The sequence below is a fragment of the Malaya genurostris genome, chromosome 3 (assembly GCF_030247185.1).
Source record: "Malaya genurostris strain Urasoe2022 chromosome 3, Malgen_1.1, whole genome shotgun sequence".
Taxonomy (NCBI): Eukaryota; Metazoa; Arthropoda; class Insecta; order Diptera; family Culicidae; genus Malaya; species Malaya genurostris.
The window spans coordinates 98,516,515-98,540,467 of NC_080572.1; the positions used below are offsets into that span (position 1 = coordinate 98,516,515).

The following is a 23,953-nucleotide window of genomic DNA, read 5'->3' on the forward strand; positions in this document are numbered from 1 at the left end:
CAAACTAAATTTTGCACGGGTGAAATTCGGATTCTAGAAACGAGCAAAACGAGTCATGATTTGGAGAAAATAATGTGTTTTCATGTTATGATAAAACTAAAAGTTCTCGAATCATAAACGATTTGGACTAGTTTCGCTGAAATTCAAGCGTAACCTAACCTAATTAATCTCAAAATCCAACCATAAAAACAAAGAATGTCCCAGGTATGAAAAATGTACCCAACCTCACTGCTTCGAATTCGATGTTTCATCCTATGATTTCTCCATAATTATCAATCAAACATACCACGGAAAATTACTAAAGCATTAATGATCGATTTTTTACCGTTTTTGTATGTTAGTATTCGATTCATAGGAAAAAAAATAAAAACCATTTTTTCGAATCTTCAAGCAAAATCTGAAAATTATCACCATCGCTTAGTTCAAAGCTCGCCACTCGAGCAGCGCAGCGATCGCAGAAGAGTTAGTTGGCTTCTCCAATTGGCGTTGCTGAACTGAAGATCAGAGATGCCAGGTAAAAATTTCAAATAGACAGGGTTGCAATTTCTCTATAAAGTATGATTATGATTTGCTGAACTGACTTGGCGAGCAAAAAAAATAAACGTCGCGGTAATTTCAACAGTCTGTAAATTTTGACGAAAGTCTGCGAAAAACTAGATTTTCAAAAGTCTGCAACAAACAATGTCTGCAGCACTATATACGAAACCTGCAGATTTACAGACAAATCTGCAGACCTGGCATCTTTGCTGAAGATTGATTTCGCTCCAAGCTGATAGGGTCTTGCGCAACGTTGCCAGCTATACCGATTTATCGGTATTTATACAGATTGTTGACCTCTATACCGCAATACAGATAAGTACTCCCAAAATACCGATAATTCACGAATCATACAGATAAATAACGGTTTTGGTTTGAATTGACATGAGAAAAGGTTGTCGTGGGTCCTTTTTTATCACCTTAATAAGCCTTGGTGACATTTTCCTGATACTTACGTAGAATAGATTCTGATACCGATATGGCACAGATAGATTTTTGCGCCAAATACAGATTTTTGGGGAAAATGACCTGGCAACGCCTCTGGCGTAACGCACCTTACACCCAAGTAGCACGTTAAGTTGCTGTCCTGTATATTTCTACAGATTGTGCAATTTATCATATTAGTTCATATTACTATTGTAGTAACTATTGTGTTATGGAAAAAGCGCAATTTTTCTGTGTTGTGCAACATATCTTTAAGTTCTTCCGTTGTTACGAACATTTTTTCACAATTATTGTGCAACTGATACAAAAACTGATGCATCGATCCCATTACAAATGCAGCAATGAAATCAGCGAAATAATAATTGTGAAACTCATGGGAATTACTACGTTATGTAAACAAGAATTGATTTGATGTTTACAAAAACATAGCAAACATTATTTCTAATGAATAAGTTTCACATTTGATTTTCAATACAACTGCCTGTAACACAAACATTGAACTTTAAAAATATTCTGCACATAAATAAATGGTCATACTACATATTGTAGAATTGATCTTATATGTTTTAGTAAATAGAAAATCGTCAACGAACTGCATTTTTATGGTGAAACATGTCTTCTTACGCCTGAAATTTTCAAGCGCCTTTGAATGTACGTGTTTTGATGATTGCACATCAATTTCTATGAAAATAACAATATATTCTTTTCAATGAATATGATCGGGAGAGTGTTTAAAATATGTATAAGAAAGTTATCAAACATTCATACACTTTTTCAGATGATTTTAATCATATTGATGTTTCAATTAATCTGAAAAATACTGAATTGATTTTTTCTTCAATACTTTCCAATATGGCATCGAGGGTAACAGTGTGTTGAAAAGAAAATGATTCACCCAACGTAATGATTTATTTTACCTAAATAAAAGGAAATATAAACATGTAACGTTTACACTATTACTGGTTCCCAGCATCACGCAGAGAAAAAAATTGTAAAAATAACCAAATTTGGAAGAATATTTTTGTTGAAATAGTGACAAAAGAAAATCTGGTTTGATATTACAAATAGTCCTACTTGAAACTACAAAACATGATCGTTTATATTTATCGGTGGATTAGTTTGTTTCAATAAATAGTTTGATAAAAATAACAAATATTTTTCTTGTGCGTTCCTGTCAATCTCTAGACAAAAAAAAATCACAGTGAATTTAACTTGAAAAAATAGTTTTAAATGAAACGAACTCTAGTTAAACTCAATAATTGTAACGCTTTAAATTCACAAAACCTTTTAGTTGAAATAAATTTGCTTGAAATTAGTTATTTCAACTAACGCTTTCGATTTCGATTGAAACAATACATTTTTGTTTGATTTCAGGAATAAAATTATTCCTTTCAAACTCATTTAACAAAGTAATTTTTGATACTATTATTTATTTTCAATTTCCTAATATACAATACTTTTAGTTGTTTTCAATTTCCTAATGTACATTTTTTTAAATTTTACTTTTTTTCAAGACTTTTAGCCATTTTGTCGCTAGACGATCGAATTATTTACATATCCCACTATCAAGCCCTGATTTTTTAATTTTATAGCATCCAACGATTCGGTGCTCCATCAGTCAAAATAGAGATCCTGCATGAAATATTTTTTTTGCAAAGAAAATGTGTTATGTAATGTTAGGCAATTTTCAAAATATTCCCGATTATCGATACATACGCTTGAATGATTGAAAATCCCTTAGGAAATTAAAGAAGCAGATAAACGTTTCTTATAAAACTTGTAAAAAACTTTATCCACGGGAGATAAAAAAATGCCCTGGATTCTTCTCGCGGGAAAAAATGTCCTTGTCTATTTGAAATAAAACATTTACGGTTCATTTGAACAGTAAACTAAGTTATATCAGTACACAAAAAAGATCATAGATAAATTGAACCTATTTCTTTCTTGAAATAAAGATACAGTAGGATTGAGTCAACACGGATATTTCGATAACGTCAATTCAACTTTGGTTGACATGTAATAAATAGTTAATTTATTTCAACAACAAAATTCATCGGGAGCAAATAAATTTTCCGTTTATTTAAACCAAAGTTTAGATTCGAATCAAGCAGTGAGCATTTTTTATATTTAAGGAAGAAATTGGTTCAAAACAATCATATTCTAGTTTGAAATGAACATAAATCATATTAAAAATTCTACTAACTGTTTTGTTATTTTGAACATGCTCCATTTCTCTGCGTGATGCTGGTTCCAGTATTCTGATATGCTATTTCTGGTAATTTCTTGCTGGTAAAATTTGAAAAATTTATAAAGTGCAATGAAATGTATCCTTTAAGTACTTAAATCATTATTTTGTTATTTGATATTTACCCACTTTACGCGAAAGAATGCTTTTAACTGAAAAAAGCATGAAATACGTACGAGAAGCACAATATTTTTATTCCGTAGCCATCTTGAATTTCTTCACTAGCATCGCTTGCCAGCATGAAATTCAGCACGTTCAGAAATATTCATGCTGGCAACAACCAGCAGCTGGTGAGCATTATGCTGGTAGCGTGCTGGAGCCGCTATACTGACACCAGCATGCTGGCTACCAGCAGAAGTGTATACGGGGCATACACCGTATGAGCTTTCGCATAGGTCATATGAAGTTTCGCAAAAAGGGGAATCTATAAATATATGCCGTGTAACGTTTTGTTTTGCTCAGTAGGTGCTTACCTATGAACAAAACTGGTAGCTCGTCCAACGAGAGAATGACTAAATTGTAAAGTATATGCGTTGGATCGCTGGATAGTCGCTTTTGAACTGTAGGTCGGTGCAATTTCCCGTCTGTTGCACACCGTGTTCGCTTGAGTATATTTAATATCAATTATCTATTGAAGAATCGAATCAGTGTGTTCATTTGACATATTACATATGTTTAGCAAATTTTCGTACAATTTATTTGAGTTGGAATAAATGCAAGTAGTAAAACCCTACAAATATGGGTAAAAAATGAATATTCATTTGTTGTCATCAAACGTATGATTTAAAACTGTCCTATATACTCGGATGATATTATCAGTTCACATACAGATTTGATTTGGGTGACAAAACATTAGCAAAAAGACTAAGAAAATCAAGTTCTATTATCATTTATCAATTAATTGAAACTCCAACCTTAAAAACTAAAAATTTCCTAGATTTGGAAATAGCACTCAACCTCACTTCTTCGAATTTTAAAATTCATCTAACGATTTCTATATAAAAATTAATCAAATCATGGAACATGCGATCGCAGACGAGTTGGCTGGATTCTTCAATAGATTGTGATATTCCGGTTACTAACAGATTAGTTTAAACCTTTTGGATAGATTTTTCGGACCCAATTCAGAGCTAAAGTATCTCGGTGATTTGTTGATGAATTTATCACATTTAACTTGATTCGAAAACATAATTTCGATATTGTACATTTGGAAAGGGATTCATTTGTCGAAGAGGACGTGTGCACACTGGGTCGTAAATGGATGCAGTTCAGTGCCAATTTGGTCAAGTTGTTGTCCCATCAGGAGTAAAACGCTTCAAGCGATTCATAATAAAACTCGGAAAGACATCTCAAAGCGGCCTAATCGGTTTATTACAAATGAGTGGCACAGACTCACATATATAGAATTATAAAATGAAATATCATATAATATCAAAGATAAACTCAAGATAAGTAGATCTGCGATTTTTCATGTATCATTTTAATAAGACCCCTCGATGAACTCGGTTCACCGCCAGTTTCAGGTCAACTGTCAGGTGTACAACTTTGCTTCCGCCATTTTCCGATAGGTAGCTGTACCGGCTGATGCTGGTCAAAATACATAGATGAGAATGCCTTTGAAGTTAGTGCCTAACGAATTGTCATCGCCGTTTCAGTAACAGTTGTTCTTGTTTTCGTATTATTCACGCTCGAAAATGTCTGTTTATGTGCCCAATTCTCGCCATTTGCGGGAAGTTTTACTTTTCTGTTACAATTCGAAAAAAATGCAGCTGAAGCGCATCGAATGCTCTCAGAAACTTACGGTGATGCTGCTCTGAGCAAAAGAACGTGTCGGGAGTGGTTTCAACGTTTTAAAAATGGTGATTTCGATGTCGAAGACAAACATGGTGGTTGAAGAGAAAAAACCTTCAAAGATGAACAACTAGAAGCATTGCTTGATGAAGATTCGTGCCAAACCCAAGAAGAGCTTGCCGAATCATTGGGAGTGAGTCAGCAAGCCATTTCAAAACATCTCAAGGTCCTGGGCATGATTCAGAAAGAAGGAAACTGGGTGCCGTACGAGTTGAAACCGAGGGACATCGAGCGCCGTCTATTTGTATGTGAGCAACTGCTTCAAAGACAAAATCGTAACGGGTTTTTACATCGAATCGTAACCGTTGATGAAAAGTGGGTTCGATACGATAATCCTAAACGCAGAAAATTATGGAGAAAGCCCAGGCATACTACTTCGTCGAAGGCAAAACCGAATATTCACGGCGCCAAGGTTATGATTTGTATTTGGTGGTATCAGCTCGGTGTGATTTACTACGAGCTCTTGAAACCGGGTGAAACCATCACAGGAGATCACTACCGAACGCAACTGATGCGCCTTAGTCGCGAGCTAAAAGAAAAGCGGCCACAATATCAAGAGCGACATGGCGAAGTCATCCTCCAACACGACAATGCTCACGTCGCAAAAGGGGTCAAAAAGTACCTGAAAACGCTGAAATGGAAAGTCTTACCCCACCCGCCGTATTCCCCAGATGTCACCCCTTCTGACTTCCACCTATTCCATTCGATGGCACACGGCCTGACAGATCAACATTTTCAATCCTTCGAAGAGTTAAAAAAATGGATTGCTCCATGGATAGCGTCAAAAGAGGACTCCGTTTTTCGAGCCGGGATTCGAAAATTGCCGGAAAGATGGGAGAAAGTTGTCGCTAGCGACGGACAATACTTTGAACAATACATCTGTAAGCAATTTTTTGCAATAATGCTTTTAATTTTGGAAAAACACGGCGGAATCAAAGTTGTACACCTGATATTATTTGTATCGAAACAACGAGCGTCCGATCGCTACATGCGTTGTAACTATGACAGCATTCGTTCTTGTAATCTAGTTACAATATGAATAAATTGGCGGAATTTTGCTGCGTATCCTGTGGTTCTAAATATGCGGAAGTGAAAATCAATGGAAGTAACGAAATATTTTGTGCGGACCGTTTCACATGTTTTCTTCCTTATATTGTTGCCGTTGTATTCCTTTTTAATGGAGGATCAATTAATTTACACTATCACTGAGTTTACTGGTTCACGGTTACTGATTCAACATTTCTCGATCAAAATATATGAAATCTTTTCTAGAATCGATTCCCTGTATATTAAGTTAATAAACTTGTACGTGCTTTTTCTTGAAAATTAAGTGTACCCAGTGGATTTCACGTTTCCATCATAAAGTTTGACATTATTAACCATTTTCAACCTCAGAACATTCTGTCATTTGAGTGCTATTTGCTTTGTTTACAGTGAAATCAAAATTTTACCTCAACAAAAATTAGAATTAAATCGTGAACATTTTCGTGCAATGATTAATTAGGATTTTCGTCGTGGATTATCATGACAAGAGTGCTTTAATCAACATAGCTCGACTTTTGGCAGTGTAGCACAATCCCATGCGACTGTAAAAAAAAACTGGTATAAGGAATTCAAGCGTGCTCGTAGCTCGCTTACCGATGAATTGAAAAAAGGTCGTCAAAAATCAGTTGTTTTACCAGAAAACATCGATGCTGTGATAAATCAAATAATGTAGGATCGCCATGTGAAGTACCGTGAAATGAAGGCAGCCTTGGGCATTAGTGTGAAAAGCTTATACACTGAGGTCTTTTTTTATGCGGTTTTTTTACGCGACTTTTTTTATGCGAATTTTCAGAGTTATGCGGTTTTTTTTATGCGAAGTTTCAGAGTTATGCGTTTTTTAATGCGTATTTTCAGAGTTATGCGGTTTACCCTTCTACGGTCTTTTTTTATGCGAAGTTTCAGAGTTATGCGGTTTTTTTTTGCGAATTTTCAGAGTTATGCGGTTTTTTTTTATGCGGTTTTTTTTTATGCGGTACGTAAATTCCCATAAAAAAGACTTCAATGTATGTTATTTTGCATGAATATTCAGTCGTGAAAAAAAAGTTGTTCACGTTAGATCCCACATAATTTGATAATTGCTAAAAAAATGACTACGTGAAGAATAAACTGCTTGGAGAGCGATTCAATACTTCTGAAGAAGCTGTTGAAGCATTCAAATACCATGTTTTGGGGGTACCTCAAGAAGAGTGGAAAAAATGTTATGAAAATTGGTTCAAGCGTATGCAAAAGTGTATTGATCATCTAGGGGAATATTTTGAAAAACAAAAAAACCATTTCCGATACTTTTTTTCATTTTTAGGCAAAATACCCTCATATAATATTAAGTCGTTTCATTTGCCCCAGTTTACATCTTGAGATTGTGCGTATCTAACATTGATCTTTAAGTAACTTTCAAAGCAAAGTCAAAGTCTTGGCATTACATTCCTTTTGTTAAATTTGGCCTTTCTGTTTCAACAGACTTCGCAGACAATTCTTAGCGTACAGAATCATTGCATGGCTAGTACTATGGATCCTACTGACACTAAGAATCCTTTCAGGTCGGGGCTCGAACATACGACAACTGGCTTGTAAGACCAGCGTCCTATGCATTGAACCGCCAACCCGGGATGAAATAACTTTCAAATCGTCATCATTTACTTCCAGTTAAATTTTACAATGTAAAAAAATTGGAAACGGTTACAAAAACAATTATTATGAAAGAATTCAATTGTCAATTTTATCATTCGCAAGAAATGTAGCGCTTAAAAAAGATTAAGTTTCTAACTGGTCACTTGAACAATTTTTTACTTTAGTGCATCCACCATCATCTTTATTATTGTATTTATTATAAGAACCTAAGAATTGTTTCATTTTTAATGTAGTTTTGCTCGTGCATGTCTTGCATAAAACACTGTATTTTTTTAAGAATGACGATACTAAAAATTACGTGTTCTCTAAGCAATTTAGCGTTTATTGATCCAAGTTTGTTTTCGAATATGAGATTCCCTCAAACGAACTGCTTGAAATAAAAACGTGTGAATCAAACCTGATGAAACCAAACTTCACAAAGTGGTTAAACAGGGTAATTTTTTGGACTTTCACTAGATGGCGTTTCAAAATTGAAGTTATAGAATTTTTTTTCGGATTTCGCTCGCTTTCGGAATATTATTCTAACCACAGCAAAATCAAATATTCCAGAATACATTCAGATATATTCATACAAAATGTAACGTTCATGTTTTCCTAATGAAAAGCGTGCTTATCTTTTATGATGTCCATTCATTATCTTTCATGATGTCAATTCTCTATTAGTCGGTGGATAAAAAACACAATTTCACACAACATTCTAAGTAGTTCTAGTTTTTCAATGGCTGCCCATTATTATATTAAACAATCTATCACATCACTTGAGACAGAAGAATCAAAATGATATCCGGTTAGAAAATTGGAGCTGAATTGGCCGCCGACCCGCCGCGGCATACAAACCTGTAACCGCCTTGTTTGCCCGGTCTACTCAAAGTTAATTTATTTGCTTCAGTTAGGTCCGAACGAGCGGTAGCGAGGTCGAATAGCATACGAACAAAACGATGTGGCGAAGCCGCATCAGATATTTTTTCATCCGCACTCAGTTATCAAAAAATATCAACAAGTTTTTTTTGGGAATTCCGTTGTGAGGATCATGAATAAACCTACAAAAAAATTTCAAGTCTCTGGATCATTTCAGAAGTACGATTGTAGGTCAACAAAACGGGAGTAAACATAATCATTTTTACGGTTATCTTTTTTTATCAATTCCAATCACGAAATTAAAACTAATGAAGAATTCGACGAAATTACCCTTTCGGCGAAATGACTTTCGACGAAATGGCTTTCGGCGAAATGGCTTTCGGTAAAATGGCATTCGGTTAAATGGCTTTCGGCAAAATGACCCTGATCCGTATATTAGGCCTTACTGTAGTCAACTAATTGTTCGAATGCGAGAATAGTTGAAGCAAGGGTCAATTTTAATACATTCAAATAGCCAAACACACCTGTTTCCGTCGTTCCAAGGGCGATTTTATGATACCAAGCAGTGTCAACTGATATTAAATCTTAAGATGTGGAGGCGTACATGCATACGGTGAAGTTAACCAGTAATTTGCCTGTGCAGATTGGATGTGGTACAAGGAGAATGCTCGTTAACCAGAGCATTCCAACAACTCTCAGTTATGAGTTCAGTTATATTTTTTCCCTGAACAAACGTGGACTAAAATAGAGTAGAAAAATGATTATGCTGCCGGAGGTAATCGAACAATTTTCGATAAACGGTCCATTTACTTTATCCCGTGATGTAATTACTAAGTGGCGATGGCAACTGTTTATTGTGAACTGGTTAACGAAGTACAACCGTTAAATGTTAAAATATTTTTTCCCATTTCTTTTTAAAAATACTGGTGCCAAATGCTCTAGCTGTCCAAATAGATTAATGCAAACGTGTTCGACGATTTAAACTGACCTGTCAGCAAACTTTTACAATGCAATCCAAAGCACATAACGGTGAGGTAAGTAACGCTTTTAAGGCTGATTATTTTTCAAAATTTGATAAATGTTTTGATTTCACTCACTTGGTCAATTCTACTATCATGCTTACGTTCAGACAATTTTCAATGTCGTGTGAAATTTCGCTTATATTATTAAGGCGACTATTTGAAATTTTTGATACATTTAGATTTCAAATCAATTGTTAATTTTCTATTATAAATTTTCAGGGTTTTTTTTATTGGTGATTATTAGATTGCTGAGATAGTTTGTCTGAGACTATCAAATTTCTATCCAAATCATAAAGAATTGATTAACCAATTGCGGGTTGAATCAATAGCTTTCTCTCAGTTTTGGTCTCTATATAGATTTTCTTCGTTTACAGAATTTTCGACAAGCCGCTTCGCAGTATATGGTTGTAATTTTTCTGCAAATTGTTAGCAGTTTTGCAGTTGAAACACCCGAACCTTCTTCTCTTCTGCGGCCACGAGATATCAATCCGCATCCATACGAAAACGTTTATGATGGAGTTAGCATTTATGACAAAAACGTGATCATCAACGGTGATAAATTCATGCAAAATTTATTGAGGTACGATCTTCTATTTACTGTTGACCCTATCTAGCACGAAAATTTAAATAAGTTAGATTAGGCCTCGTTTTGTTTTCAATTTCGGTTTCATTTACATTTCATTTTACGCCACTTTCAGCCAAGCTCCCGTCCAATTCCCACGGTTGATAAACAGTGCTTCGATGAACGCTTTGCCTAATCCATACGAAAAATTTGCTTTGAAAGAACGACTCGCTAAAACGGAGCGCTTTTCCGGAGCGGACAGTTTAATTGTGAAACCTGCATACAAGGCCCTAGCGAAACATGCTGCACGAGTTTTGAACAACCAGGTTGTGGATACTTACGAGGACAATGAGATTGACAACTACAGAGTAATTGCATTATATTAACTTCAACAACTTCATTCATAATTGATTTGGTTAATATTACTTTCAGGAAGCAACGAATCTCAAAAAGCATTATGTTTTCTCGTACGCCGTAAAGGATGCAGCATCTGGAGATGACTTTTCTCACACACAACAACAGCAAGTCGATGGTGCTGTCAAAGGAAGATACAAGGTACAACTGCCTGACGGTAGAATGCAAATCGTCAAATATATAGCTGATAACAATGGGTACAGAGCTGATGTGACTTACGAGAACGAACCGAGCTCGAATGCACTGAACCATGTGACGGCCGCTCCAGGTCTCGTGCAAGTAACAGCCACTCCGACAGCATCTCACCTAGCCTCTGCGGAACCTATATACAATTACTACAAAAATTTGCAGCAACGTCAACGGTATGTTCAGGCATCAGCACCCATTCGACGTCAACACCCTCAACAAACGATCTATTATCAAAAAGCCACTCCAACGCAAATACCCGCTCCCTACTATCCCTCACGTCTACGGGTCAACAATGTCAAAATTCATAGCTATAACACCGCTCCACATGCTGGTAACCTGATTCAATCAACGATAACTCCTGCTACTGGAAGGTATATAAGTTACCAACCATCTACAAATCTTGCCTTCGTCTCTACGACTGCCAATCCTGTTCAACTGCAATCAAATACACTAGCTCGATCCGGCCTTATTCCGGTGGTTGTAACAACAGCGGGTCCATCCGTTGTACCCTATTACCGTGATATTAACATAACTCCTCCCAGCGCACCTCCGACAGCGCGTAGAACTTCAATATTCGACAATCGAGAATCAGTGCAACAAGCAATTTACACGCAAGTTGATCCCGCCCAAAACAGTCCCACAACACTGGATTACGATTACGTACAAATTCCTAACACCAATCACGTATACAAACGAAATACGGATAAGGATGGGCATATTATTACCGATGCAGCGCAATCTAGGAACCAAGAAAGGGTAAAAAAATCATAAAACTAAAAATAAATACTCCTGGAGAATAGCAAATTTTAGTCATAATACATGAATTGTATACTACATTTTTCCTGTTGTAAATAGCATTTCCATTTTATCAGTTTAAATGTACAAAGTAATTACAAAATCCATCATATTCTTCACAATGGTGGTATCCTTCAAACAACCTTAAATCGCGTAGATTTGCGTGAATGTGTGTGTGTGTTTGTGTGTGTGTGTGTGTGTGTGTGTGTGTGTGTGTGTGTGTGTGTGTGTGTGTGTGTGTGTGTGTGTGTGTGTGTGTGTGTGTGTGTGTGTGTGTGTGTGTGTGTGTGTGTGTGTGTGTGTGTGTGTGTGTGTGTGGGAATGTTTACTTTATGGTTCATCTTTGTGTACTCGATCGTTTTTTCTTGTTTCAATTATTCGCCGTTTTCGTCTCGTAGATGGAAGCTCAATCTACCAAGCCATGCAAAATATACTTCAATTCCATGCTTGAAATTCGAGTAATCAGCATTATTTTTCGTAACTTCTGAAAGGGCCTATTGCACGATATACCCTAATCACCGTGTTAGTACCGAGTTTAAGATTATTGTACTATCTGCGATTTGTGATACTTTCATTCGAAGATATTTATTAGTTAAAGAATGGCATGTTTAGTTGAAAAGGTTACGAAAAATTTCATTTCACAATAACCTATAGAAAACGTTTTTCACATTGTTTCTTTTCCGATTTTGCACATTATAGTGATGATTTTTAAGTATGGAATTGAAATTTTGTAAAATATTTTTTCGCAGGACTTCTTCTTAGCTGTTTATGTAGGCGTGCGAATTCAGAATACAGAAATTAAAACCGTACAAACAGTGGTTAGGTTTTGAACATCTATAACTCAACTGGTAGCGGCCCAGGTTGGTAGTTCAATGCGTAGGGCATTAGTTTTACAAGCCAACTGTCGTATGTTTGAGCTTCTACCGGGAAGAATTTTTATTGTCAGTAGGATTGTAGCACCAGCCGTGCAATGGAATAGCTCAGGTTAGTTGACCGCCCGCGAGTTTCTCGTGATTGAAACCAGTTTAAATATCAATCACCTAAAGACTGTACCAGAAAGTATGGACGAACTTTGATTTCGCTGTAAATAATTCACAAGTGTTAGACATTCAAATTTTATTCGATATACTAATAATATTAGACTACAACAACAGAATATTATTCTCAACATTTACTACTTAGCCATTGTAGACTAGCTGGCACACGTTCCTCATTAAATTCCGTACAGACTTCTTGGCGACAAGTTTTGACACTTTTTTCCAATCTTTTTAGTACTGTTGAATGGTTTCGTCTGCCAAGATATGATTCCTAAGATGTGCCTTCGTTAATGCCCAAAATTCCTCAATAGGTCGAAGTTGTGGACAATTTGGTGGATTCGTGTCCTTTTGGACGAAAATGACATTTTTGGTAGTATACCATTCTACCGTTGATTTCGAGTAGTGGCAAGAAGCAAGATCTGGCCAGAAGACAACAGGGTCCTTGTGGCTTCGAATCATGGGTAGAAGTCGTTTGTGTAAATATTCCTTGATGTATATTTCGCTGTTCATTGAAGCAGTGGTGATGAAGGGTTTCGAAATCTTACCGCGGCTACAGCTTGCCAGACCATAGCTTTCTTACCAAATTTTTCGACTGGTTTAACACTTGCCCTTGTCGCACCGTATAATATTGTGGCCTCGCAAGGATTTGTAATCGAGTTTCACGTAGGTTTCGTCGTCCATGATTATGCAGCTCAAATTTCCAGCAAGAATCGTATTGTACAGCTTTCGAACCCTCGGCCTGATCGATGCTTCTTGTTTCGGACTACGTTTTGGTTGTTTCTGCTTCTTATAGGTTCGAAGATTCACTTCCCACTTTTTTGGCCACATCCCGAACTGAAACCTCCTTCTTTTGCTCGAACGCCATCAGTATACGTTTATCCAACTGAGCGTTAGCAGGACCTTTTTTCGACCCGTTCCTCAAAGATGTTATCCTCACCGAACTTCTTGATTGCATTTCGCACGGCTTTTTCACTTACTCCTTCCATTTTTGCTTTCTTTCTCAGTGACACGTATTTCGAAACAAACTAATGAAAACGAATAAACAACTGCACATGTGGTTAGAGAAGAGTGTAAACAACAGGACGCAGCTATAAAAATTGACAGAATCTGAACCATTACGAAATGGCAGCGGTTTTTCGTTGCGTCCATACTTTCTGGGACAGTCTTTATTGGGCCTCATGGGGATGGGGTAAATGAAAAATAGTAGTATGTGGGATACAATAACTGCTATTAAATTTCGTTGAAATTCGGCTACGGATTCCGGAGAGTCGATTGCTTCGATTTGTAGGACTTGACGATAGGTGATTGACCGAAGCTCTGTTGACCTGCTTGGTTTTCAATTACCTGTTCCAGAAGTACCGGAAGTAGCAACCCAAAGAAGAATCGATCGATTTCTCAAAAATATCTCATGAACTGAAAATCTGTACTGTTCTCGTTTCGTTGATGACTGACCAAAGTGCAATTGGTATTTTTGGATTTTTGATATCGAGCATTGAGGTTAATTGGCATTCATTTTCTCTGTGGCTCCAGGGACGGCAAGTTCCATGAAATATTGGGGGACACAAAAAATTGTTACTACAGATCATTAAATTTTGCAATATAAAAAACATTTTTATAAAGGGAACGGAGAGGTTAGAGCAAATAAAAAGCAACCAAGTAAGCAAGTTTAGTTTCTCTTCCGAATGTTGCGACACGAGCATCAACATTTGCCTTACTATTCCAGTAATAATCATTTCTATGTGAATTTCGAAAAATGGTAAAGTATAGCACATTTCATATTGTAGTAAATTAGTTTATATATTTTAGGAACTTAGTTACAGGGATAAGTGTTTTGCCACCCATAGTTGTCACCCCTGTATGGCTCAAATATAAATTTCAGCTCAAGAATCATATGCATATTCTACTGTGAATCTCATAGTTATATAAATATTTATATTTGACTGTAGTCCGATTTCGTCGTCTTTCATGGAGATATCCTTGAAATCTACCGAGTTACCATGACCGCAGCAAACTGATTGGTCTGAATTCATTAGTGGCAGGTCTACTTCAGTCGCAAATCGATTGCTTCGAGCTATTACAATTGTTACAATTAGGCATTCGATGCTGTAATCTTCGATCGAATTTTTGTCGAATTTCCTATGCTAGAACCAATTATAGATATAACGAGCTCATTACTCGTATGCCGCATATTTAAAAAACTGTTTCAATAGTTTCGACTTCCATTTATCGCGTGAAGTTATCAAGAAATCGTTCCTCGGGTTACTGCTTACCTAGTTTTATTTTCTATAGAGTCAGATTTAAAGAAAATGTATCATTTAGATGATTGTAATCTGTTGAAGCAAAAGATGAGGAGGGTTTATGCCTTTTGGAGACCAAGTTTGACATAAACTAAGTCTATTGCGTTTTTCCCTACTCCAAAATAATAAACGAACTGGAAGGCATCATTGAGGTTTCTACGCCCGATGAAAAATGAACGGCGGTCCTAGTGAAGAATGGGAGGCCAAAACGTTTTCTGATGAAAACAAAACAATATGTAAAAGCGATTCACACGTAGCATCAGGCGACTATCACAGGTATGAAACGGTCACGGAGCAACAACATTAATTGTAAGCAATTCATATGGAAGGACACTACGTCAAGTTCACGGAACATATTAACGTCGAGTACGTGTGCAATATTCGACTTAATAAAATTAATAAATTAATCTTTACGTCGACCGAAGTTGAATGATCGACTAAATCGTGTTTAAGGCTTGCGTTTCCTGATGAAAACAAACCAATCTCGTTTGCATTTGTGGTTGTAAGTGAGCTGTCAAAAAGCGTAATTGTACCAATTAGGTTTTCTACCGTCACTGCTAACCTCAATCGGATGAACACGTTTTGACAGTTCAGCGGTACTGTAGGTAAAGAGACTTCGGAATTAAGAGTGATGTAATTTTTGCATGATGCCCAAACAGATTTTCAATATTACACTAAAAAAATTAGAATTACCTGGAATTTAATTATTTTCGCAATATTTTTTTCTGCGTTTACTGCTTGCGAATATTTCTGCGCTTCGAGCAGATAGGGTAACGGTACCCCAATTCATCCATTAGTTAGAGTGAGATTTGCTGTCTCTGTTAAATTGGCTTTAGGGAAAGATGAAAATTGGTACATTCGTTTCGAGTTTTTTCGTCGCTATAACAGCAGTATTGAACAGTTTTAGAACATTTTTTCTGCGGTGTTGCTTCTTCCAGCCCAAGCAAAGATATTGTATTCGGTTTTATCACAATTTGTTGATTAAAAGTTTAGCATTCGACAAAATAACATGGCCGCTTACTAATGAGATGATCTTTAAACTATTTAAATAGTTGGTGGACGAAACTTAAACTTTTAACAATGTTTGTTCACAAAACAAGATTCTGTATCGAACAGACTTGTACTCTGTACAGTTTGTTAAACCGTAGAGATAGAACATCAGCAAGTGAACAATTTGTCATCAACACCAACAAATATAACTCCATTTCAGTGCAAAATTTTCTAAGAATTGTTTTCAAAAAATATTTCGCTTAGATACAAAATAGTTCATATGAAACTGCAGCCCAAATATTCAAAACAAACCAACGCTGTTTGCACTTCTATGCAAAACAAAAAGTGATTTACATATATCATTATGTTTACGTCCGCTTAGCGGTTTAGGTTGAACTGCTAGGTGGCATATCAGTTCAACAATAACTGTCATACACTGCGCTTAGCACTAATTGGTACCCTTGTGCCCAAAAAATTTCGAAATTTTGGTTTAGTCTAAGACATCACTGAGACGTGGCATTTGGATACAAACCAGTGATTTTCAAAAAGCATTTTCTTTATCACCCCGATTCGATCGAACACGAAATTTTGCATTCTGTAGCTCGATCGAGTTCGAAGTTTCCATACAAAATCGTCGCTCGATTGAATTACATTCGTTCGACGAAACCCGATTCGATCGAAATACAGAATAGGGCTGTACGTCTGCTAAGCAGTTTATGTTGAACCACGAGGTGGTTTTTGCAGTTAAACATAAACTGCTAATGCAATGATGAGTAGAGAACGAAACGCAAAACAAAAAAATCAGTTTTTAGGATATATACAACTACTTAAAGACAAGTTCTTCCTCAAATTCCAACAGAACTGATTGAAATTTTCTGAAAGCGTCTATTTCTCAAACTGACCCGCTTGTGAGGAATTTTGGCAACCGTCAGAAGGCTGGTTGCATTCCGGTTGCTGTCAAAATTGTCCAGGCGAAATAGCGTCATTATCTCGCCGTACGTGTCTTATTTATCTCTTCCTTCTTTTTTCTTTTCGTTTTTATCGACTTCATTTGATATTCGTCAATCCCGCATGTACATACAAAAAAAAAACGAATCTTGAGACGAAGTGAATGAGATTGAAAAATGGGTATGTTTGTTAGTGAGAAAGCAATGTTATTGGCAATAACATTTTCCATAATTAGTATATATGAAGGGCAAAAACTTATTGCCGTTCATATGTTCTTTTCGTTGAAAAAAGAAAACCAAGAGGCTAAAAATGTAAAACCGATTCAAACCGGTACTGCCAATCTTGTATGACAAAAATCCGACAGAAACAGAACCATTAACAACCGCTAGGCGAAATTCTTTGCCAGAAAAGGTTGTTGCATTGTTGCCAGACTGGCTGACAGACATAGCCAGTCGTCTGGGGAAAAATCTGCCACCGCGTACAACTGGGGAAGTGTGAATTGTAGGCATAAAAACGAGTTTTATCCATCTAGCAGTGAGATGATACCTTTATCGAACCGCATGTTTTCTGCATCAATATTCAATTGTCTCTAAAAATTGTGGTTAAAAGGAATGGTATTGAAATAAATAGGACAAACAAATTTTCTTGAATATAATTGAATAAAATGATATTACGATATTTCGGTGGTTGTAGTGTGAAATAACGGTTTTATTGCACCTAGTGGTGTAATGCTGCTTTTCTCATATTATTCATTTTCTCTCATATATGTTACAGCAGAAATTACCCGAAATACAACAATTTATGAAAGTTAAGAGAATTTTGAAGATTTCATAATTCTACTACATTGACATATATTATATATTATCATATATTATATATTATCACATTTTATTACTATTGTCGGTACTTCCGGAACCGAATGCTGAATATCGGCATAGTGACATTCGGTTCAATCAACCCTACACTAATGAGACCTACAATTCTCTATGGCGATTTGAATTTTAGAAAAAAAAAATGTACCGGTAGACGGATTTGGATAAAATTTAGCAAATCAATTATGAGACTATCAATGGTTCATTTGGTTACAGACTCTCATGGTCTGCAATAGAGAAATTCACAAACCAATGTAAAGAAGACCCGAATGAAAGAAATATTCTAGAAACTGACATTTTTACACTAAGGTCCCCTACCTCCAAAACCAGGGGTTTGATGCGAATGAAAATTGGAATATTCTTATGGCATCTTAAGACATTTCAGTAGAATCTAAAATGGTAAAAAATCGGTTCAACCATCTCCGAGAAAAGTGAGTGACAATATTTGTCACACACACACACACACACACACACACACACACACACACACACGCACACACACACGCACACGCACACACACACACACACACACACACACACACACACACACACACACACACACACACACACACACACACACACACACACACACACACACACACACACACACACACACACACACACACACACACATTTGCTCAGTTCGTCGTGCTAGGTCGATTATTATATTACATTCGGCCCTCCGGGCCTCGCTTCAAAAGTCGGTTTTCACAGTAATTGTATGACCTTGCTATATGAAAAAGGCAAAACACTTACAGTCGATTATAAAATGTAAGGGGTGGCATACACCATTTACCTATTTTTTATATTTATAAAAAAACGGTGAAAGGCATAAATCGCCTGTCTTCTACACTTATTCACAAAAAAACGAAAATTGAATGCTTTCGTCTCCTTTCAAGCGTTTCGTGCACATAACTGCGCCGGCACAACCTCCGTCACCGTCAACCTCCGTCACCGTCAAATTAGTAGATTGCATTCTTATGGGGACATTCACACTAGAGATGGTCGGGTATCGGGTATTTTACCCGAAACCCGACCCGTACCCGTACCCGACGGGTTTTTGGTCGGGTACGGGTAAAAATTTTTATTTTCAATCGGGTACGGGTCGGGTACGGGTAAAAAAAATTTACTGCTTACTCGGGTACGGGTCGGGTCGGGTAAAAAAATTTACTACTCACTCGGGTACGGGTCGGGTACGGGTAAATTTTTTTTTCTGATCGATTACCCGACCATTTGTATTTCACATAAATATGTTTACACGTTGACGAGAATTTTTTATTGCAAAACAGTTGTTCCGAAAAATAAACAATTTGATTCAAGGGGTTTTGACATTCGCGCCTAGAACCAGACCTGAAAACTGGCATCTTTTTCCAGAAAAAAAACATTTCTTTTCTTCATTTAAAAAAAACGATCAATCATAGTTACGTGAAAAGTTATGTGAATATTTTCCACCCTACTTTTTTATAACATATTTAATAAGATACACTGCCTTAGCTCTAAGATGTTGCGGTCAGACCCTACTTTCCACGTAGGTTTTAATGGACTGCCATTTTAAAGCTGTTTAATGCACAATCCAGTAAAAATTATTTGATTAATGTATAAAATGTAGTGTAGTATCACATATCACATTCAGATACCAGAAAACTGTTATTTTAAATATGGTTGGAGATTTTCAAAATTTACATATAAATCATTAGGATTCTAACCATAAAAACATGAACATTTATTTCAGAAAATCTGCATAGAAGTTCTTCTTATTCTTCACTTCTGGGTGGTGTCACCTCACTTGAAATGACACCGATTGATGGCACAGCAAGTTGAGCTATATTGCCAGTTCGATGTCAACATTTCATAAGGGCACATAAACCAATGAGAGTTTATCTTTGTTTACTTTCTCTTTTGTGAATATCTCCTTAATTTTCACGTGTACCTACAAAGTATTCGTGTAGAATGAAAGATAATATCTCCATGTTTCCAACATTACCAAATATGTAACGAACGTTTGTATAATAACGCAGATATAGTCGAAAGAGAAAGTAAACAAAGAAAATCTGTCAATTGTTTTTAGGCCCTTTTGAAATGTTGACGTCGAGTTAATTTACGTTTCTTTTCACTGAAAATCTCGATGCGTGACAGTCGCAAAAGTACGAGTGAAAATCTTTTCACGCGAAATGCTCAAATTTTCACCGTGTTCACTCATTGAGAGTTCCAAGGGAGGTGGAACAGAAGTTCAATGGCTGTAAAAACCACCAGCTCCCGTTAACATCGTTGGTGTGGGTTTGTGAGGCTTACAAAACGGGCATATTTGACAGATTAATTTAAATCAAAATGATAATTCATTTTGCTTTGTAGTAAAAAAAAAATGTAACCAAAAAAAATTTCTCACAAATGTTCAAACTACTTACACTTGAAGGACCATTTTCAAAATTGAATTTTTCACATCGGGAATACACGTGAATTATTTGATGTTTGGTCAATTCACGTAAACGAACTGATGATACTCTATTAATTTTAGGGGATTTTCGTGATTTTTCAAGTGATTCTAATGTGAATTTTTATTTGTGTGTCAAGATAATGAGCACGCTTACTTGTGGTTCTAAAGAATTGGATCAAAAGTCTCACTGTTTCGTAAAAACCATACCTACCCAAAATAGAATACAGCGGGTATTACGGCATTTTGGATAAATATGCTTCTCGAAAAATTTGAGTAGATATTACTCCCCTTTGTTGACATTTGTAAATGAGTATAAAGTACCAAAGACATTGGAAATCTATTCATGCTTCACAGTGTATTTATATATTTAAATGTAAACAAGCATTTTAATGTATTTTACTTTCAAACTAGAGCCTGATACGCTCTATCTAGCTCGCTATCTAAAACACTATTTTTTCCATCCTGAATTTTGGTAAACTTTTTACTACTCATTTGGGTCGGGTACGGGTACAGGTAATTTTTAAACGGGTACGGGTCGGGTACGGGTAATATTTTTTATTTTTTATCGGGTACGGGTCGGGTACGGGTAATTTTTTTTTATTATTGATCGGGTACGGGTCGGGTACGGGTAATTTTTTAAATTTTTAATCGGGTACGGGTCGGGTACGGGTAATTTTTTTTGCTGATCACTCGGGTACGGGTCGGGTTCGGGTATAAGAATTTCTATACCCGACCATCTCTAATTCACACACAACGTCACCGTCACGGAATGTTTTGATTGCCGGTAAACTTGTGAACGTTGCGGTAAACTAATTTTGACCGACAAGAACGTCAAGTTCCGGTGACGACGACGAAAAGCGACGGACCGTCTGAATCGTTCCTAATTTTGACGGACGCTGATGTTACGGTGACGGAAAGAGACGGGCCGTCTGAATTGAGCTTAAAAGTTTCGTAAGCATAATAGCACACGCAGGAAAATCCCGCATATTTAAACAACAAAACGATTATTTACCCATTTATATTCGTCATCTAACACTCGATGTGGATAGACGAATAACCTACTACGACTAATTTCGATTTTGTTTTATTTTTTATTCGCAGTTGTCTACCTACCCAAGCTATGGGTAAAAACCGCCATAGATCCGAGAAGGATCCAAAGGATGCTAAGAGTCTGAAGCCAAGTGATGTACAGGTAAACGACCGTTTGCTGAGTAAAAACCAATATGCTGATCTGCCAGTAGATGTCGAAGAAGAACTGCAGAAGAAGGAAAAAATGCCGCCTTTCTACCTGAAGGGCTTCCCACCAACTCTACGCTCGGATTTCAACACACTGATCAGCAAAGGACTACAGGCAACAATCCGTTTATGTACTGAAGGCTACAAAATAACTGTTCCGGCTTTGAACCACTACAAAGGAGTGGAATGCTATCTGAAGCAGACAAAAGCGGAATACTTCACACACGATATTGCCGCCAACAAACCTATGAAGGTTGTACTTCGAGGACTACCCGACATGATGGAAGCCGAACTAAAGCAGGCACTGTCGGATGCTGGACTAAAGCCTTTGATGGTATTTAAAATGAAGCGCCATAATACGGACAAAAAGTTTAGAGATCAACTGTACCTGATTCATCTGGAGAAGGGCTCCATCACCATGAGTCAACTGAAAACGATTAAATCGTTATTTCACATAATCATCGAATGGCAAAAGTATAAACCGGTACATCGGGATGTCACACAGTGCACGAACTGTTTGAACTACGGCCATGGAGCGAGGAATTGCCACATGAAAAGTCGGTGCGGGAAATGTGCCGAACCACACAATACCAACGATTGCCTACTAGATGACATCGCTGTAAAATGTGTGAACTGTGATGGCGACCATCCATCTACTAGCAAATCGTGTCCCAAACGTGCTGAGTTCACAAAAATTCGACAACAGGCGTCCCGCAAACAATCAACGCGCAAGAATGTTCCACAGAAGGATGAAGTTAATTTCCCACGGCTCCCACCGAAGAGGGATATTCCGAATTTGCCGCCACTTCCTCGCAGCAATCCAAAGACTTCAGCCGCTGGATCTCAAAAAGAATCTTCCTCAAGAATCCCTCCTGGATGGGGCAATAATCAACCACAAGCAAAGGATGACTCTGGTGATTTATTCTCTGCTGAACAACTGATCGTCATTTTTGAAACAATGACAACAAAACTACGAAACTGCAGAACGCGGTTAGAGCAAATCAACGCCTTAGGCAAATTCATCATCGAATATGCAATATAATGAGTTGGTTATAGTAAATTGGAATGCTTGCTCACTCAGGAGCAAAACTGCTGAATTGTCCGACTTTCTTCAAGAGAAGAATGCCGATATTGCTATTTTAACTGAAACTCATCTTAAACCTGAAATTTCTATTTTTATTTCCAATTACAGGATTCACAGGCTCGACAGGGCAACTATCAGAACAAATTGGCTCAAATGGCACGTTCCCCTTGATATTTGGAGATTTGTGCCTTGCCATCAATTTGTTTTTAGCATCATTTTCCCGATATATAAGAGGGAAGGATTGAAAGGAAATGGTAAGGGTTGGACTAGGAGGATGGGAAAAATTGACGACACAAAAACACATAAAAGCAGAAGTAAATTCTGCACCCCTAAGGGATGCCGAACAATCTGCTGAGGATCACATTTAGTGGAAGCAGAAGTAAATTCTGAACCTTTACGAGGTCCCGAACAGTCCGCTGTTAATAAAACCTCCAACCCCCGAGAGGATTTGAAGATCTTACAAAAGCGACACCATTCTGCACTCCCGGAAGAATGCAGAACGATTCGCAGTATGTACGAGCAGAAGTAAATTCGGCACCCCCTAAAAGATGCCAAACAATCTGCTAAACCCTATTTAAGGTAAATACAGAAGGGATTCATTCACTCCAGGAAGAACGATGAACCCTTCTGACTATAGCTCCTTACCACATTGGGTAAGAAACGAGAGAATATCCTTCAATTTTAGCTCCGCATACACAGACTCAACCATGTATGGAGAACCAAAAACCCGGATACGTAGCTGCGTCAATGCGGGACAGTTACATATCAGATGATATGAAGTACCATAATCGCATTCACACAAATCACACGAATAATACTCAGCACGTTGAATAGTAGCCATGTGATAATTGAGTTTGCAATGTCCAGTCAGAGCTCTGACCAGAATACTGCAATGATGCTTGGAGAAATGCAGTAGACACTTTGACATTTTCAGATTTAAATCTGGTAGAAATGCTTTTGTCTGAGCGCAAGTTTGCAAGCTGCGCCAGTAGCTGGCATGTTTGGATACAGCCCAAGAACGAATCTTGTGCTTTATCCAACTAGTTGAAAGTGGTAAAGCTGGTTCAGGACCAACGAAATCATTCGTTGCACCAGCTCTAGCCAACTCATCAGCCCATTCATTTCCAGTAATACCAGAATGGCCGGGTACCCATAAGAAGTAAACAGCATTTGAAATGCTGAGGTCTTCAATTTGAGTTCGACATGCGATCACTAGATTCGACCGTGAGTCATTCGAACTGAGTGCTTTTAAGGCTGCCTGACTGTCGGAACAAAAATAAATTCGCTTACCACAGATCCTCTGCTGAAGTGCCGATTGTACTCCACACAGAATCGCGTAGATTTCTGCTTGAAACACAGTACAGTATCTACCAAGTGAATGAGACTGCTCCAGCCTCATTTCACGACAGTAGACACCAGCACCAGCACGACCATTCAACAGAGAACCGTCCGTATAACAAACTAT

The 23,953-nt window shown here is 37.2% G+C and overlaps 1 protein-coding gene across 1 annotated transcript in view; it reads left to right on the top strand.

Annotated features, from left to right (window-relative positions):
- The window catches only part of LOC131433898 (uncharacterized), a 39,966-nt gene that overhangs the window by 11,107 nt on the left and 4,906 nt on the right, over window positions 1-23,953 (top strand). The window contains exons 2-5 of the mRNA XM_058600506.1: window positions 9,551-9,642; window positions 10,005-10,210; window positions 10,329-10,560; window positions 10,625-11,551. Of these exons, the coding sequence (XP_058456489.1) occupies window positions 9,616-9,642; window positions 10,005-10,210; window positions 10,329-10,560; window positions 10,625-11,551 (1,392 nt within the window). The 5' untranslated portion in view covers window positions 9,551-9,615. The remainder of the gene's footprint in view (window positions 1-9,550; window positions 9,643-10,004; window positions 10,211-10,328; window positions 10,561-10,624; window positions 11,552-23,953) is intronic.